This window comes from Oncorhynchus mykiss, chromosome 9 (assembly GCF_057628025.1).
Source record: "Oncorhynchus mykiss isolate SJ-2025 chromosome 9, ASM5762802v1, whole genome shotgun sequence".
NCBI classification, from domain to species: Eukaryota; Metazoa; Chordata; class Actinopteri; order Salmoniformes; family Salmonidae; genus Oncorhynchus; species Oncorhynchus mykiss.
The window spans coordinates 57,614,612-57,633,051 of NC_143030.1; the positions used below are offsets into that span (position 1 = coordinate 57,614,612).

The window sequence follows — 18,440 nt, forward strand, 5'->3', positions numbered from 1 at the left end:
ATCCAATGACATGTAGAAATGTTGATTTCATGTTGAATTCATGTTAGTTGATAACTCAGCGAAATGTACATAAAAAGTAGACTGATGATGTCTGTGTCCAGTGGAAGGCCAACAAATGAAATAGACAATAGCCTACAAGTAGGCCTATCCAGGGGTGGACTGGAACCAGAAAACATCCTTGGCATTTCTAATACACCTGACCATTTCTTCCCCTTTGAGGCCCCCACACCAGCAAATTTTTCTCCTTGAGAACCCCCGCATCAGCCCATTTTATTCCTTGAGGCCCCCATTATTCACCAGATCATTATTATTTTGCGCAAAAAAACAGACAGGCCCACTTGTCTAAAAATGGACCAGCCCATCTGGCATTTCCCCAAAATACCACAAAACCATTCCACCCCTGGACCTATGATCTTGAAAAGGCACTCTCATTCCAAGGATTTTAGTGCTGAAAGTCAGTGGCCCTCAGATAAGGCTCCATAATTAACTGCATTTCTTAGTTTTAATTGTCTAGATAATTATACATCTCCATTAGTTAATTTCAAAGCTGAAAGTTTAAATTCTTCCTTATATTGTTTTACATTTTAAAGACTCTCTTCACTTTTTGCAAGATTGTCTAGTTTGCCATAAAATGTAAAGATATGAGAAAATGGGCACCTTTCCAGAGCAATGACGTTTGGCCAGAGCTCTTACGCCTATTGCTATTCGAAGTGTCTTGAAAGACGGTTAAGAAATAAGGGAGTGAACACTGGAGGGGAGGGGGGGTCAGAGCGAAGAACCGACTAGAATGCTCGCGCTTTTTAACTTGCGCGCACTAACTCACGGAGGCTACCAGAGCAACCAACAGACAACATTTGATCTTTGGGAAATATTACAAGAATGTAATGTTCCAGAAAAGCGGAAACAAAACGGGAAAGTCTCGGTGAAAGTGAGAATTTGGGATATGAAGTTTCAAGCCGCAATTTATAGCCTAAGTATCCTGAATGGAAGGCTCATTACCATTTCAGTTGGAGCGACGGTTCAGGAAATGAACACATTTTTGGAGGAAACCCTATTGATATCATCATAATTATTTCTACCGAAATTGATCACAATAAACACTTGAGATGAAGAATCGGATTTTGTTTACTTGCATACTGGTTGGAATGTTCCTGCGGAAATCCTCAGCAACTGAAGAAGGTGAGCATTGCAGGTGGTGGCCGATGGTCTAGTGGTGGGGTGACTGAGAGACTAGGGAGGAGAAGTCAGAGTGTCTCTAACTGGTGTTATTATATTAAAGGCACAATACTTGTATCATCTGTCATATAATTTCTACAACTTTGACAGTAATATACACTGAGTATACAAAGCATTAAGAACACCTGCTCTTTCCAATGACATAGACTGACCAGGTGAAAGCTATGATCCAAGCTATGATCCCTTATTCATGTCACTTGTTAAATCCACTTCAGTCAGTGTAGATGAAGGGGAGGAGACAGGTTAAAGAATGATTTTTTAGCCTTTTCTGACATGTGTGCCATTCAGAGGGTGAATGGGAAAGACAAAATACTTTAAGTGCTGTTGGGTTTTTCACGCTCAACAGTTTCCAGTGTGTATCAAGAATGGTCCACCACCCAAAGGACATCCAGCTAACTAGACACAACTGTGGGAAGCATTGAAGTCAACATGGGTCATCATCCCTATAGAATGCTTTTGAAACCTTGTAGAGTCCATGCCCCGATGAATTGAGGCTGTTCCGTTGTCCAATATAAGGAAGGCATTCCTAATGTTGGTATACTCAGTGTATGTTGATATCTGTTCCTGACTTTAACACTATGTGAAATTGTTGTGCTTATTATTACATGCGATGTAAATTAAAACAAATTATTGATTATAACACCATTACTAATTACTGAATGCTTGTTACAACCATGCATGTGGTAGTTAGAGCTCATAACATATACTGTAATGGTGAAAACTAAACTTGCTGGTGAGTCAGTTCCATCTGTCAGTGGTCTGTCTTTATGACTCAGTGTAAGTATACAGTGGACAGACAGAACATTAGACTTCTCACACAGACTTCCATCTATAGAGAATAGACAGGCTTTGACTAACATAGCTTAATTACTTTCTATGCGTCTCACTCAAACATAGAAATCAGTTGCGGTCAGTGCCGTTGTTGCATGTTGGAAGACTGTCATTCATGTTCCATTCAACCCAGTTCAATGTAACATCGATAGGTTTAGGCTACTACATGATACTCAAGTTTTCCCTATATCCATCATGAGGTTGCTACAACCTAGCCTATGAATAAAAGTTTACAACGTAGGTGCACACAGGTTGAGAGAAAAACAGACAGTGACACATGGCCAGACAGTGACACATTCAATACTGCCTTACACACTCTTGTCTGTATCTAGCTTATCTAGGGTGTAATCAGTAGTCCAACAGTTGCAAATGAGAGTTTCTATTAGACAAATTCAGCTATTTTTTTAATCTCCGTTTCATTTGCATCCGTTTAAGAAACGTTTTTCAACAGAATCGGCAGAATGAATACACCCCTAATCACTTTCATAGTAGCCACAATGTATTCATTCTAGCCTCTATGCACTCTCCTCCTCTCACATTTTCCCTTTGTTTGTGGACTTCAATGAACAATACATCAGCTGTATGTGACCAGGTTAAAAAAACTTTCCAAGCCAAACCATGTCATAACCGCAACACACAGCCTACATCATTGTCTCCATATTAGCTAAAGTAACGTCCTAGTCAACATAGCTAATATAACTAATGTGTTAGTTAACCCGCTACAATCATGCAGTAATGCTACAGTGTATAGTCAGTAAGTATTTAGACCGGCAGGCCCTGGTGACAATACATTAATAAAACGAAAAGCTTACCTTGACTTGGAAGACTTTCAGTGTTGTGTTGGATAGTCATAGCCAGCTAGCAAACATAGCATCCCTCTGTTTGAGGTGTTTGAGTAACTAAACTAGCCAGCTGCATTTACTAGCTAAGTAAGTTAAACTGAAAATGAAATAAAAAAGATCTCTCTTTCGCTCTCTCTCTTGCTTCGCCTTCATTTTTGAAGAAATTAATTTGCTGAAAACTGTTCAACTATTATCTTTCTCTCTCTTTGAGTCAACTACTCACCATATTGTATGCACTACAGTGCTAGCTAGCTGTAGCTTATGCTTTCAGTACTAGATTAATTCTGTGATCCTTTGATTGGGTGGACAACATGTCAGTGCATGCTGTAAGAGCTCTGATAGGTTGGAGGATGTCCTCCGGTGTCATAATTACTGTGTAAGTCTATGGAAGGGGGTGAGAACCAAGAGCCTCCAATGTTTTATATTGAAGTCAATGTACCGAGAGGAGAATGGAAGCTAGCTGTCCTCCGGCTACACCATGGTGCTACCCTACAGAGTGCTGTTGAGGCTACTGTGTTTTAATCAATTATTTGGTCATGTGAATATATTTAGTATAGTTTTATCTAAAAATTATAACTTTTTCAATGTTTTACAATTTTTATTTTTATTAAATTCACTGAGGAGGATGGTCCTCCCCTTCCTCCTCTCAAGAGCCTCCACTAATATAAATGCTTTTAATACTAAAGACTGGCAGAGAATCACAGATGATCCAGGTTTGATCCCCTGTGATTATGTATTTTGATCCTACTTATAGCCTACTGATGGTGATATAACCACATTATGTTTTAGAACCAAGAAGAGCTGTGGAGGAGGCTTTTTCTAACACATCTGAGCTGTGTGTGTGTGTGCGCGCACATGCAATAATACATGCATACGTGTGTGTGTGTATGTATGTGTGTGTGTGTGCATGTGTGAAGCAGGTCTAAAGAGTTATTGTCAGTTACTCCCATGCCCATGAAGGCTCTGTGGTTTCATAATTTACATTCAGTGTGTAACCACTAATATACGTTATTTGTCAAGCTTGTTCAGGGTGTACTGTAAACCTAACACCGCAATAAAGCTAATACTAATGTACAAGACAGTTCAGACCCAAACAGTTGGTTTACAGTAAACATAGAGAGACCAGAGAGACACAGACAGAACTACAGTTTACTGGGGCTTAACATTAGAGGCCATATGTGCAGTGTAACTGCAGCCCCTCCCTCTTAGAGAGCTGGAGTACAAAGTCCAGATGTGTGTGTGTGCATGCGTGCGTGTGTGCATGCTTGAGTGTACACTCTTCTTTCAACACTACACTCTTATCAGTACAGTGACCACACATCGAGTGTCAAATTGAAGCGTTAAGAAATTAATTGCTAAGGGCCCAAAGAAAATAATGATATTCCAAAGCACTCAACGCTAGAAAATGAACATGGCACGTCTCTCTCACTATCCCTCACTTCCTCTCTCTCTCGCTCTCTCGCTCTCTTTCTCTCTCTGTATATGGGTATACGTCTACTACCAAACATTCCTCTTCTTCTCACAAATGGAACTGCCAATACACACCTCCCCGTTAACATTTCTCTCTCTATCCCCACCTCCAACCTACCCTCCTCCTTATAACACCAATATAAGGAGTTCCTACAGTTCTCCCCCTCTCCCCCTCACCCCTTCTTACTCACTCTCTCTCTTTAATGAGAAGCACTGTTCCGTGCTACTGTTATGAAATATGGAACATTTGTAAAATGTTGCCTAGTCTAAATGTTATGACAGCATTTTCATCCATCCCTCATCTGGCCACCACTTCTCTGATCTAGCTCACTTCTTGATCCCTTATTTTAGGTTGGCCTGTTTGTTTTGATCTGGTCTTATTGCTGTAATTACTTGTTTTCCACTCATTTCCTTTCTACAGACAGTTCACACCTCTCCACACATTTTTCCTCTTTTCATTTTGTTTCAGTTTCTCCCGCTTTCAGACTTGTGGCATTTTCTATAAAGGTTTTAATGACTGTGGGATAGTGTTGTTCCAAAGAGGTGGATGGTGAGGGGGAGATTCTTTTTGTGTGTGTGTGTGTGTGTGTGTGTGTGTGTGTGTGTGTGTGTGCGTGCGTGCGTGCGTGCCAGTGTGTGCACACTCACATACTGAACAGAAGGAGGACCACTGGAAAAAGTTAAGGGAGGGAGAAGGAATCAGAGAGAGAATGAGAAAAGAGAGAGAAAGTTGAAAATAGTAGTGGGTTTTCCCACATGCTCCACACAGTCTCAGTGAGTTCTGGGATTGTATTTATCCCTGTAAATGTTTGGCTGGCTATCATTAATAATTAGTTTGCTTCTCTACGGTAAGTTTGTGGGTAAACAAATAACTATACCACATTGTTTCCCTGTTTCCCACATACACTAATTGTAGTGTATCTCACACATCTACTATAAGCACTATGCTTATAGAAAGTTCCCCATCGTGAAGACCCACAGTGGTGTAAATATTGCTTAACTCTGGGAGTATTTAATTCTCAACAGTATTCTGTGACTTATTCAGTTATTCATTTTCACATAATATTAGCATTATATTCTATAGCTATAGCCTATAGATATTAATCTATATTCTATATACCCTATATCTGTAAAAATCTAGTGTCCACCATCTGTAACACTCTCCTTTCCTTTTCTCTCCTCTCAGTGTTGAACTGCTGTGAGGGCGACATCCTCTTCCTATTGGACTCCTCAGGCAGCGTCTCATCCTATGAGTACTCCCGCATGCTGGGCTTCCTGTCCGAGCTCCTCCTCCCCTTCTCATTGGGCGAGGACCAGGTGAGGGTGGGGCTACTGCAGGTGGGCACCCAACCCCGCCTCGAGTTTGGCTTTGACGCCCACAATACCCAATCTGGCCTCCAGGAGGCACTGGGGAACACCAAGGCTCTGAGGGGCGACACCAATACAGAGGAGGCCCTCAGGATGGCCAAGGACTGGGTGCTGAAGCCTGGAGGGGCCAGAGGGGCCAGGGCAGAGCTACCCAGGGTTTTAGTGTGGCTGACGGACGGGGTGAAGCCGGGTGATGTGATTGGACCAATGGAGGAGCTGAGAGAGGAGGGCGTAGCCGTTCTGGTGATCTCCACGGGCCACGGGAACTACCAGGTGCTGCGGCAGGTGGTCACCCCACCTGTGGAGTCACACCTGTACTTTGTGGACATTGACGATATGAGTATCATCACCGAGGACCTGAGGGATGCCATTATTGGTGAGTGTGTGTGTCCAATTTGATTCCTCAATTGACAGCAATTGACATGGTCCTTCAATTTAAAGTGGAGTTTTATATTTCACCAGTGTTTCAGTCCTCCGGTCTCGTTCTGTCTCTCCTCTAACAGAGATCCTCTGGGCTGAACGGCTCCAGGTGCGAGATGTGTCCACAGACAGCGCTGTGCTGCAGTGGCGACCGGTTCTGGCCGGATTGAACGGTTATTATGACATCCGGTTTGGACCGGCTCCCAGTGGGGGAGTGGTTGGAGGAGGAGCAGGGGGGCCTGGTACCAGCCCCAGTACCAGCGGTGGCCAGTACCAGAGACTCACCCGGCCAGGGGACTCTAGCACGGCCAGGCTGACGGGACTAAAGCCAGACACCACCTACACAGCCACACTGACTCCTGAGTCCAACCTGCAGGTGCTCAACCCCCTCTCCGTCACCTTCACCACTAAGCCAGGTAAGAGGTGACATGTTTACATTTGACATTTACAACATTTACATTGTTCATTGTAACAATGTTGGCTCAGTTGGTTGGGATGTTATATCTTTGGGGTAGTGTCCAGCATGGGCACACTGTATACCGAATATTCTGAAGTCACATTCGACAAAAGCACCTGGTAAATCACCAGATAATATATATTTTAATATTATATTATTACATATAACTTATCGTCTCCTCAGAGGTGTTGAGCCCAGCCGTGGTGACGGTGTCGGACTCAGAGGCCAATAGTGTGAGGGTGAGCTGGGGTCCTCTGCAGCCAGAGTCTGTCCAGAGCTTCCAGGTGGAGTACTCAGCGCTCCCGGGGGGGAAGCTCCACATGACTACTGTGGGCCGGGGGCAGAACTCCACCATGCTGACCAACCTCCAGCCAGATACCCAGTACTTGGTCACCGTGAGCGCCCGTCACTCCTATGGCCAGGAGAGGGCCATGTCTGTCAAAGTGTGCACTGAGGAGGGTAAGGAGCATATAGCATTAAGGATATGTTCTTAGGCACAGATGCGGTATGAGATTAGCCTCAACGTCTTTAAACTGAAGCAATAAAATGGGAAAATGCTAAATGTACTATTACCCTTCACATACCACTGTACAGATGCAGCACGTCAGCCTTTTTATCTCTCTCTCAATTTAATTTCAATTGCTTTATTGGCATGACGTAACAATGTATATATTGCCAAAGTGTACTTTGGAAAATGAATCCCATCCCTACCTCCCTCCCTTCTCAGTGAGGCCGGATCTTGCAGACCTGCGGCTGACCACGGTGGGCAGTGACTCTGTGCAGGTGGACTGGAAAGCCAGCATGGACGGCCTCAGGGGCTACTGGCTCACCTGGGAGGGACAGGACGGCCATGGCTCTACCACCGCCCAGCGCTCCTCCTTCTACCTGCCCCCCAACTTACTGTCCACACGTCTGACACACCTGCCCCCCGCCACCAGAGTGTGTGTGTGGCCTGTATACCGGACGACACGCGGGAAGGGCCTCTGCTGCACGGCCCAGTTTCATTCAGGTGAGAGAACGGGCCGCCGCCATTTTGAATGAGGATGTGAACCCTTCAGCACTGTTGGTTGGGGTCAGTTAATATCAGTTGTGTTCAGTTGGTCAATTGGAGCAAACATGGATATTTTAAAGACATGTTCAATTGGATCCTAGAATTGGCGCTTTTGAATCCATCCAAGCCAACTCTTTGTTTGGATGAAGAGGTAGCCTTTTTGTTGCCCATATTACAACATTGATTCACTGGTAGTATGTCGCTAGGACTCCTGAGAATTGTTTTAACAACTCCAAAATAGTTCCTGCTAGACAGGATGTTCCTATAAAAAAAATGTATGAGCCTAATAGTAAAGGCATGTAATTTAACTGTCAAAATACATTTTGATTACCTTTTAATTTGGCATGAACTTTACCAGTCATGATGTTTTCATCTTATTGTCAAACAAATTACTTCAAAAAGTAGAGTACATGCATATGTTCGTCCACTCGTCTAAAATACATTCAGCATCCCAACCGTGCACTGTGCACTCGCGCCATTTGATGAATGGAAAGAGACATCTGTTAGAAAGTTGGTTGCAATTTCAGTTTAGTCCACCAGAAAAGACAGAACAAATAATACAACTATTGTGATTAAACGCAAATATACTAACTCATTGATTTAAAAAAAAAACATTTAAAAAATGTTTAAAAAAAGGTATAATCTTTGTAAATGATATCATAAACATAATTGGTGGAGTTATGTCACACATGCAGCTAACAAAAATATATGGAATTGTCTGCTCTACACAAAATTACAATCAACTAATTGCAGCATTAATGCAAAAACGAAAGAGGCAAGTGGAATGGGGAAAAAGTTTGGAACTTGTTTGGGCAGCCGTAATACACGGCTGCCCAAAGGTGGCTCCCCTGCCTGTTCGGGCGGCGCTTGGCGGTCGTCGTCGCCGGTCTACTAGCCACCACCGATCCCTTTTTCGTTTAGTTTTGTCTTATTGGTTGCACATGTTCCCTGTTTCGTTTCTTGATTTATGTTTCTTTAAGCCTGTTAGGTCCGCTTAGGTTTGTGCGGGATTGTTACTCTGTTGGTTGTGGATGTGTTTGCGTGTTTGTTGTCTCCAGACTGTTTTGTCCTGTGCTTGGGCTTGTCTGTTTCATGCGCCCTGTATTTTGGCGTGACCGTTTTGTGCTGGAGAATAAATATTACGATTTACCGAACACTCTGCTCTCTGCGCCTGACTCCAACCCACCACTCCTAGTAAACTCTGACATAAAGACCAACATTAGTTTAAGGAAATTGTGATAAATAAAAAAGTATACCACTTTCATTTAAGGACCAAAAAATGTACAGCTGTGTCATATAGATTGCAAAATATTTGGGAAGTGATTTTCGATGTACCGATTCCATGGCACGTTTTATGAACTGATACGCAAAATGACACCGGTTTCAAAACTTTTTCAATTTAAATTATACAAAATTCTTGCAACCAATAGAATGTTATGGGGAAACAACCATCCCAGCTCTGCAGATTTTGCTGCGAAGAGACAATCAATACATCATTTGTTTTGGTACTGTCCATATATAGCTTGTTTTTGGTCGCAGGTCCAGGGATGGCCGAAGAATTGCAACATTTACCTGGAGCTAACTCTGCAGATAGCACTACTCGGTGATTTGAAAAGTCATAGTCAATCGATCAATAATGTAATAATACTTTTAGCAAAAATGTTTTGTTAATTTACAATCTGTAGAAACTATGAGAATAGAAGGGATCAGAACTTGTATTTATTTTTCAAGTAACAGACACATCTCAACATCAACTGTTCAGAGGAGACTTTGTGAATCAGGCCTTCATGGTCATATTGTTGTAAAGAAACCACTACTAAAGGACACCAATGAGAAGAAGATATGTGAGATTTTTGGTTCCAACCGCTGTGTCTTTGCGAGCGCAGAGTAGGTGAACGGATGATCTCCACATGTGTAGTTCCAACCGTGAAGCATGGAGGAGGTGATGGTGTGGGGGTGCTTTGTTGGTGACACTGTCAGTGATTTATTTACAATTCAAGGCACACTTAACTAGCATGGCTACCACAGCATTCTGCAGCGTCACGCCATCCCATCTGGTTTGCGCTTAGTGGGACTATCATTTGTTTTTCAACAGGACAATGACCCAACCTCCAGGCTGTGTAAGGGCTATTTGACCAAATAGGAGAGTGATGGAGTGCTGCATCAGATGACCTGGCCTCTACAATCACCCAACCTCAACCCAATTGAGATGGTTTGGGATGAGTTGGACCGCAGAGTGAAGGAAAAGCAGCCGACAAGTGCTTAGCAAATGTGTTGAACTCCTTCAAGATAGTTGGAAAAGCATTCCAGGTAAAGCTGGTTGAGAGAATGTAAAAAATGTGCAAAGCTGTCATCAAGGCGAAGGGTGGCTTCTTTGAAGAATCTCAGATGTAAAATATAGTTTGATTTGTTTAACACTTTTTGGGTTACTACATGATTCCATGTGTTATTTTATAGTTTTGATTTCTTCGCCGTTATTCTACCATGTAGAAAATAGTAAAAATAAATAAAAACCTTTGAATGAGTAGGTGTGTCCAAACTTTTGACTGGTACTGTATTCAGATCCCTTTACTTTTTCCAAATGTTGTTATGTTACAGCCTTATTCTGAAATTGATTAAATAAAAACCTTATTTATGTAAGCATTCAAACCCTTTGCTATGAGATTCAAATCAAATCAAATTGTATTTGTCTAATACAGTGGAGAGAACAAGTATTTGATACTATGCCGATTTTGCAGGTTTTCCTACTTACAAAGCATGTAGAGGTCTGTCATTTTTATCATAGGTACACTTCAACTGTGAGAGATGGAATATAAATCAAAAATCCAGAAAATCACATTGTATGATTTTAAAGTAATTAATTTGCATTTTATTGCATGACATAAGTATTTGATCACCTTCTAACCAGTAATAATTCCGGCTCTCACAGACCTGTTAGTTTTTCTTGAAGAAGCCCTCCTGTTCTCCACTCATTACCTGTATTAACTGCACCTGTTTGAACTCGTTACCTGTATAAAAGACACCTGTCCACACACTCAATCAAACAGACTCCAACCTCTCCACAATGGCCAAGACCAGAGAGCTGTGTAAGGACATCAGGGATAAAATTGTAGACCTGCACAAGGCTGGGATGGGCTACAGGACAATAGGCAAGCAGCTTGGTGAGAAGGCAACAACTGTTGGCACAATTATTAGAAAATGGAAGAAGTTCAAGATGATGGTCAATCACCCTCGGTCTGGGGTTCCATGCAATATCTCACCTCGTGGGGCATCAATGATCATGAGGAAGGTGAGGGATCAGCCCAGAACTACACGGCATAACCTGGTCAATGACCTGAAGAGAGCTGGGACCACAGTCTCAAAGAAAACCATTAGTAACACACTACGCCGTCATGGATTCAAATCCTGCAGCGCACGCAAGGTCCCCCTGCTCAAGCCAGCGCATGTCCAGGCCCGTCTGAAGTTTGCCAATGACCATCTGGATGATCCAGAGGAGGAATGGGAGAAGGTCATGTGGTCTGATGAGACAAAAATAGAGCTTTTTGGTCTAAACTCTACTCGCCGTGTTTGGAGGAAGAAGAAGGATGAGTACAATCCCAAGAACACCATCCCAACCATGAAGCATGGAGGTGGAAACCATCATTCTTTGGGGATGCTTTTCTGCAAAGGGGACAGGACGACTGCACCGTATTGAGGGGAGGATGGATGGGGCCATGTATCGCGAGATCTTGGCCAACAACCTCCTTCCCTCAGTAAGAGCATTGAAGATTGGTCGTGGCTGGTTCTTCCAGCATGACAATGACCCAAAACACACAGCCAGGGCAACTAAGTAGTGGCTCCGTAAGAAGCATCTCAAGGTCCTGGAGAGCCGTAGCCAGTCTCAATAGAAAATCTTTGGAGGGAGCTGAAAGTCCGTATTGCCCAGCGACAGCGCCGAAACCTGAAGGATCTGGAGAAGGTCTGTATGGAGGAGTGGGCCAAAATCCCTGCCCCAGTGTGTGCAAACCTAGTCAAGAACTACAGGAAACATATGATCTCTGTAATTACAAACAAAGGTTTCTGTACCAAATATTAAGTTCTGTTTTTCTGATGTATCAAATACTTATGTCATGCAATAAAATGCAAATTAATTACTTTAAAATCATACAATGTGATTTTTGTTTTAGATTCCGTCTCTCACAGTTGAAGTGTACCTATGATAAAAATGACAGACCTCTACATGCTTTGTAAGTAGGAAAACCTGCAAAATCGGCAGTGTATCAAATACTTGTTCTCCCCACATGGTTAGCAGATGTTAATGCGAGTGTAGTGAAATGCTTGTGCTTCTAGTTCCGACAATGCAGTAATAACCAACAAGTAATCTAGCTAACAATTGTAACCTTATACACACAAGTGTAAAGGGATAAAGAATATGTACATAAAGATATATGAATGAGTGATGGTACAGAACGGCATAGGCAAGATGCAGTAGATGGTATCGAGGACAGTATATACTCATGAGATGAGTAATGTAGGGTATGTAAACCAAGTGGCATAGTTTGAAGTGGCTAGTGATACATGTATTACATAAATATGCAGTAGATGATATAGAGTACAGTATATATTTTATTTTATTTTTTTATTTTACCTGGCAAGTCAGTTAAGAACAAATTCTTATTTTCAATGACGGCCTGGGAACAGTGCCTGTTCAGGGGCAGAACGACAGATTTGTACCTTGTCAGCTCGGGGGTTTGAACTCGCAACCTTCCGGTTACTAGTCCAACGCTCTAACCACTAGGCTACCCTGCCGCCCCAGGTATGTAAACATTATTAAGTAGCATTGTTTAAAGTGGCTAGTGATATATTTTTACATCAATTTCCATCAATTTCCATTATTAAAGTGGCTGGAGTTGAGTCAGTGTGTTGACAGCAGCCACTCAATGTTAGTGGTGGCTGTTTAACAGTCTGATGGCCTTGAGATAGAAGCTGTTTTTCAGTCTCTCGGTCCCTGCTTTGATGCACCTGTACTGACCTCGCCTTCTGGATGATAGCGGGGTGAACAGGCAGTGGCTCGGGTGGTTGTTGTCCTTGATGATCTTTATGGCCTTCCTGTGAGATTGGGGGTTGTAGGTGTCCTGAAGGGCAGGTAGTTTGTCCCCGGTGATGCGTTGTGCAGACCTCATTACCCTCTGGAGAGCCTTACGGTTGTGGGCGGAGCAGTTGCCGTACCAGGCGGTGATACAGCCCGACAGGATGTTAAATGCTGAGCTGTAGTCGATGAACAGCATTCTCACATAGGTATTCCTCTTGTCCAGATGGGTTAGGGCAGTGTGCAGTGTGGTTGCGATTGCGTCGTCTGTGGACCTATTTGGGCGGTAAGCAAATTGGAGTGGGTCTAGGGTGTCAGGTAGGGTGGAGGTGATATGGTCCTTGACTAGTCTCTCAAAGCACTTCATGATGACGGAAGTTAGGGCTACGGGGCGGTAGTCGTTTAGCTCAGTTACCTTAGCTTTCTTGGGAACAGGGACAATGGTGGCCCTCTTGAAGCATGTGGGAACAGCAGACTGGGATAAGGATTAATTGAATATGTCCGTAAACACACCAGCCAGCTGGTCTGCGCATGCTCTGAGGACGTGGCTGGGGATGCCGTCTGGGCCTGCAGCCTCGCGAGGGTTAACACGTTTAAATGTTTTACTTACGTCGGCTGCAGTGAAGGAGAGTCCGCAGCTTTTGGTTGCGGGCCGTGTCAGTGGCACTGTATTGTCCTCAAAGCGGGCAAAATTTTTATTCAGTCTGTCTGGGAGCAAGACATCCTGGTCCGCGACAGGGCTGGTTTTCTTTTTGTAGTCTGTGATTGACTGTAGACCCTGCCACATACCTCTTGTGTCTGAGCCGTTGAATTGCAACTCTACTTTGTCTCTATACTGAAGCTCAGCTTGTTTGATTGCCTTGCGGAGGGAATAGCTGCACTGTTTGTATTCGGTCATGTTTCCGGTCACCTTGCCCTGGTTAAAAGCAGTGGTTCGCGCTTTCAGTTTCACGCGAATGCTGCCATCAATCCACGGTTTCTGGTTTGGGAATGTTTTAATCGTTCTATGGGTACGACATCGTCAATGCACTTTCTAATGAACTCGCTCACCGAATCAGCGTATTCATCAATGTTGTTGTTTGACACAATGCGGAACATATGCCAGTCCACGTGATCAAAGCAATCTTGAAGCATGGAATCAGATTGGTCGGACCAGCATTGAACAGACCTGAGCGCGGGGGCTTCTTGTTTTTGTCTCCGGAGCCTGACCAGAAGACTGCTTAGTTTGCCTCTTTTACGATGTCGTTGTTTTGAGTCGTAAGCTGGGATCCAATCCATTGTCCTGGGTGGAAGGCAGAACACAGGATCCGCTTCGGGAAAGTCATATTCCTGGTCGTAATGATGGTGAGTTGACGTTGCTCTTATATTCAGTAGTTCCTCCCGACTGTATATAATGAAACCTAAGATTACCTGGGCTACCAATGTAATAATAACAATAACACGTAAAAAACAAAATACTGCATAGTTTCCTAGGAACTTGAAGCGAGGCAGCCATCTCTGTCGGCGCTGGAAGTCGATCCGAGATTCAAGTTGAGCTTAGGTGTATCCTGTTTCCATTGATCATCCTTGAGATGATTATACAACTTCATTGGAGACCTCCTGTGGTAAATTCATTTGATTGGACATGATTTATAAAGGCACACAACTGTCTATAAAAAGGTCCCACAGTTGACAGTTGACAGACTCTTTCTAGAGCTGGCTGCCAGGCCAAACTGAGCAATCGGGGGAGAAGGTTTTTGGTCTGGGAGGTGACCAAGGACCCGATGGTCACTCTGACAGAGCTCTAGAGTTCCTCTGTGCAGATGGGAGAACCTTGCAGAAGGACAACCATCTCTGCAGCACTTCACCAATCAGGCCTTTATGGTAGTGGCCAGACGTAAGCCACTCCTCAGTAAAAGGCACATGACAGCCCACTTGGAGTTTGCCAAAAAGCACTTAAAGGACTCTCAGACCATGAGAAATAAGATTCTCTGGTCCAATGAAACCAAGATTGAACTCTTTGGCCTGAATGCCAAGAGTTCATGCTTCACGTTGGAGGAGACCTGGCACCACCCCAACATGAAGCATGGTGGTGGCAGCATCATCATCATGCTGTGGGGATGTTTTTCAGCGGCAGGGACTGGGAGACTAGTCAGGATCGAGGCAAAGATTAACGGAGCAAAGTACAGAGATCCTTCATGAAAACCTGCTCCAGAGCACTCAGGACCTCAGACTGGGGCGATGGTTCACCTTCCAACAGGACAACAACCCTAAGCACACAGCCAAGACAACGCAGGAGTGGCTTTGCGACAAGTCTCTGAATGTCCTTGAGTGGCCCAGCCAGAGCCCGAACTTGAACCCGATCGAACATCTCTGGAGAAACCTGAAAATAGCTGTGCAGCAACGCTCCCCATCCAACCTTATAGAGCTTGAGAGGATCTGCAGATAAAAATGTGAGAAACTCCCCAAATACAGGTGTGCCAAGCTTGTTGCGTCATACCGAAGAAGACTGGAGGCTGTAGTCGCTGCCAAAGGTGCTTCAACAAAGTACTGAGTAAAGGGTCTGAATACTTATGTAAATGTGATATTTCCGTTTATTTATTATTTATAAAATTGCAAACCTTTCTAAAAGTCTGTTTTTGCTTTGTAATTAAGGCGAGATTGTGTGTTGATTGATGAGGGGGGAAAACGATGTAATCCATTTTAGAATAAGGCTGTAACGAAACAAAATGTGGAAAAAGTCAAGGGGCCTGAATACTTTCCGAAGGCACAGTATATATATTTATATATATATATATATATATTTACAAAAAATATATGAGGGATTGGAAATGATGCAGACACTTATATTGATGGAAGCTACAATATATCTGCAATATTAAAGCTGATCTGCCCCCTAAACAAAACAAAAACACAAAAAAAGTATAATTACGTTCGGTGTCTTGCTGAAGAAAGGACCTTTTTTTTGTAGAAAGAAAAGTTGGGACACCTGAAAAGGGGCTGAGAAAGGGGACTGTCCTGGGATGACAAATGCAGCCACATGGGAAAAAATTGTTTAAACCATGAGACAGAGGTAGGGGTGTGTGTTTAATTTGGAATAAGCTTTCATTTTAATATTTACCACTGTACCAGTACAAATTGCATTTGAAACAAGTAGGAGAATAGTTAAATAAGTATTATTTAGAGACCCCCCCCCCCCCCTCCAAGTTTGACTTTGTTGCATCTAGTTCATGTCTCATTCTAGGGGTCTAAGACCCCAACTGGGCCCTCCGTAATTAGCACTCTGCCAATAGATTCTGTCTGACCCCAAAGTAACCACACCAAAAGGTAGTTGTGGTTATGGCTACTGGGGTTTCCATGGCAACTAACTAACAGTGTTCATTACAGTTTGATATGGTATGCCTCTTGGCTTGCTACTGGGAAGGACTGGTGTGAGGTTTTAATGTGCGTCTGTTTCCTTCTGCCTTTCAGATGCATCGGCTTGGGGCCACAGATCATAACATTGCTGAGTTTAACAGGCACTGTACTATGGCAAGGATGGAGGGAGGAAGGAGAAGAACAGATAGAAGAACAATACATCTGAACTTGCGTCCCTCTCTCAGTTCATTCTATCCTCTCTGGACATCATCCACAATACACGAGGCCTTTGGCTTACAAAGCACTTGTGTTTAATAGATACTGATACAATACATATAGGCTTACTATACTATAAAACTGTTGCTCTATTAGTCAGCACCCTAACTGAACTGTGGGTTGCTATCTTCTGCAATGCAGATTTTCACATATTGCCTAAAACCTGTAATCATACTTAAAACATTTGTTTGTTTGACTGTTTGTTTTTGATATGATCTTAAGATAGAGGTTGGCCAAGCATAGCAGTCTAGATCAAGCTAATTCTGGTTTGCGGTATCATACAAGATGTAGTTTTAATCAAAAAGATTAACGTACAGTAAAATTTTTCTAGTGCACAGAGAACAACTATGCAATATACTTTCAATGTTTCCCAAGGCACCCACCCGTAATATTTTGGAACATTGAATAAATAAGTGCTCAATCTCAGTTTAGACTTGAATTGAAGGGCAAGTGAACACAGAACCCTTAATAACAGAGAGGAACTCCTTTGAACTAATTACAAATCCCAAACAGATTCTCTATGTGGCTACACTGATAAAACTACAGATAGATGTTCTACTCGTGAGATGTTGCAGATGTGCTTTTGATAAAGGATGGTCACACTGATATTTTCCAGGATTGTTTTGACTCATCACCACCAACACTTATACATGGAGGTATTGGCAAACTGTTACTTTGGATGATGCTGTATTCAGTCATACAGGTTGGCCATTGAACCAGGGGGCATAGAGTGGGTATCATAAGTATTCATACCCCTTGACTTTTTCCACATTTTGTTGTGTTACAAAGTGGGTTTAATTGTCTTTTTTTTGTCAACAATCTACTCAAAATAATATGTTATTGTGGAAGAAAAATTCAAACATTTGTAAAAAAAATACAGTAATATATCTTGATTAGATAAATATTCAACCCCCTGAGTCAGTACATGTTAGAAGCACCTTTGGCTGCAATTACAACTGTGAGTCTTTCTGGGTAAATCTCTAAGAACTTTGCATACCTGGATTGTACAATATTTGCACATTATTCTTCTTAAAATTATTCAATTTGCAAGTCTTGCCATAGATTTTCAAGACGATTTAAGTCAAAACTGTAACGAGGCCACACAGTAACATTCAATGTAATCTTGGTAAGCAACTCCAGTGTATATTTTGGCCTTGTGTTTTAGGTTTTTGTCCTGTGAAAGTTGAATTTGTCTCCCAGTGTCTGTTGGAATGCAGACTGAACCAGGTTTTTGATAGAGGAATTCAATTCCTATATGTTTAATACCCAATTAAATTAATACACTCAGCCCATTTCTAAGGATTTGTAACAAACTTATTTGCATAAAATGGGCGGAGACCAGTCTCAAAATCAAGCACTAGCGTTTATTCTCGAGAGTACTGAACATGATACAATTTACAACAGGTTATAAACTGAAAATGACGTCATTAGGTTTCAAACTGTCCTGTCCCTCCTCCACTCCGGTACAAAGACAGTATAGTTCTCAAGCCTTCCTACATCGTCTCTCACCAATTTAGATAATTTATGACCAAGCCAAGGTCTTCCTGTGTAGATAAGCATTCTAGCCAGTCTGACGATAAATTCATTCGTTTCTACCATGGAACAGACAGTCATTGTTCTAATTCTTGATTATAATTACACACATTATTTTCAGTACTAGGATTAAAAGAAAATTCATACATCTATACAGTAACATAATAGTATTCTGATTAGTCAGTCCTGATTGAAATGTATACATAATTAGCCATTATTGATTTAAAAAAATCCCTTAACATATCCACCCAATGATTAAATATTATACATCCAATCACACATCCAGTTTTATTAAAATATTAAAAAGCATACATCTATTTTTATTAGAAATATATCTTGTTATCAAAAATACCTTCTAACATAAACCAATACTTGCATTCACCCTGACTGTTTTTAGGCCTACATCAGAATCATAACTCTTCTTATCAGGATTTTCGTTACAATCTTCATCGAAACAAGATACAACCTAACATCTCTAAATATCAAAATGGTCTAATCAAGACTTATGTTCCTCGCATATGAAGAATCCGGATTCATTCATCTATTTAGGTT

General features: G+C 42.3%; 1 protein-coding gene across 2 annotated transcripts; it reads left to right on the forward strand.

Annotated features, from left to right (window-relative positions):
• Positions 1 to 420: 420 nt before the first annotated feature.
• vwa1 (von Willebrand factor A domain containing 1) lies at positions 421 to 17,647 on the forward strand. 2 transcript variants are annotated; one of them, XM_021616203.3, is made up of 6 exons: positions 421 to 1,179; positions 5,566 to 6,123; positions 6,251 to 6,583; positions 6,808 to 7,083; positions 7,352 to 7,633; positions 16,194 to 17,647. In XM_021616203.3, the coding sequence occupies exons 1-6, from the start codon at positions 1,107 to 1,109 to the stop codon at positions 16,220 to 16,222; spliced, it is 1,551 nt and encodes a 516-aa protein (XP_021471878.2). In that variant the 5' UTR covers positions 421 to 1,106; the 3' UTR covers positions 16,223 to 17,647. The 2 variants fall into 2 exon arrangements, with proteins under 2 accessions (XP_021471878.2, XP_036844201.2); XM_036988306.2 differs by lacking the exon at positions 16,194 to 17,647 and adding an exon at positions 9,771 to 10,200 and having other exon boundaries at positions 431 to 1,179.
• The last annotated feature ends 793 nt before the right edge of the window (positions 17,648 to 18,440 follow it).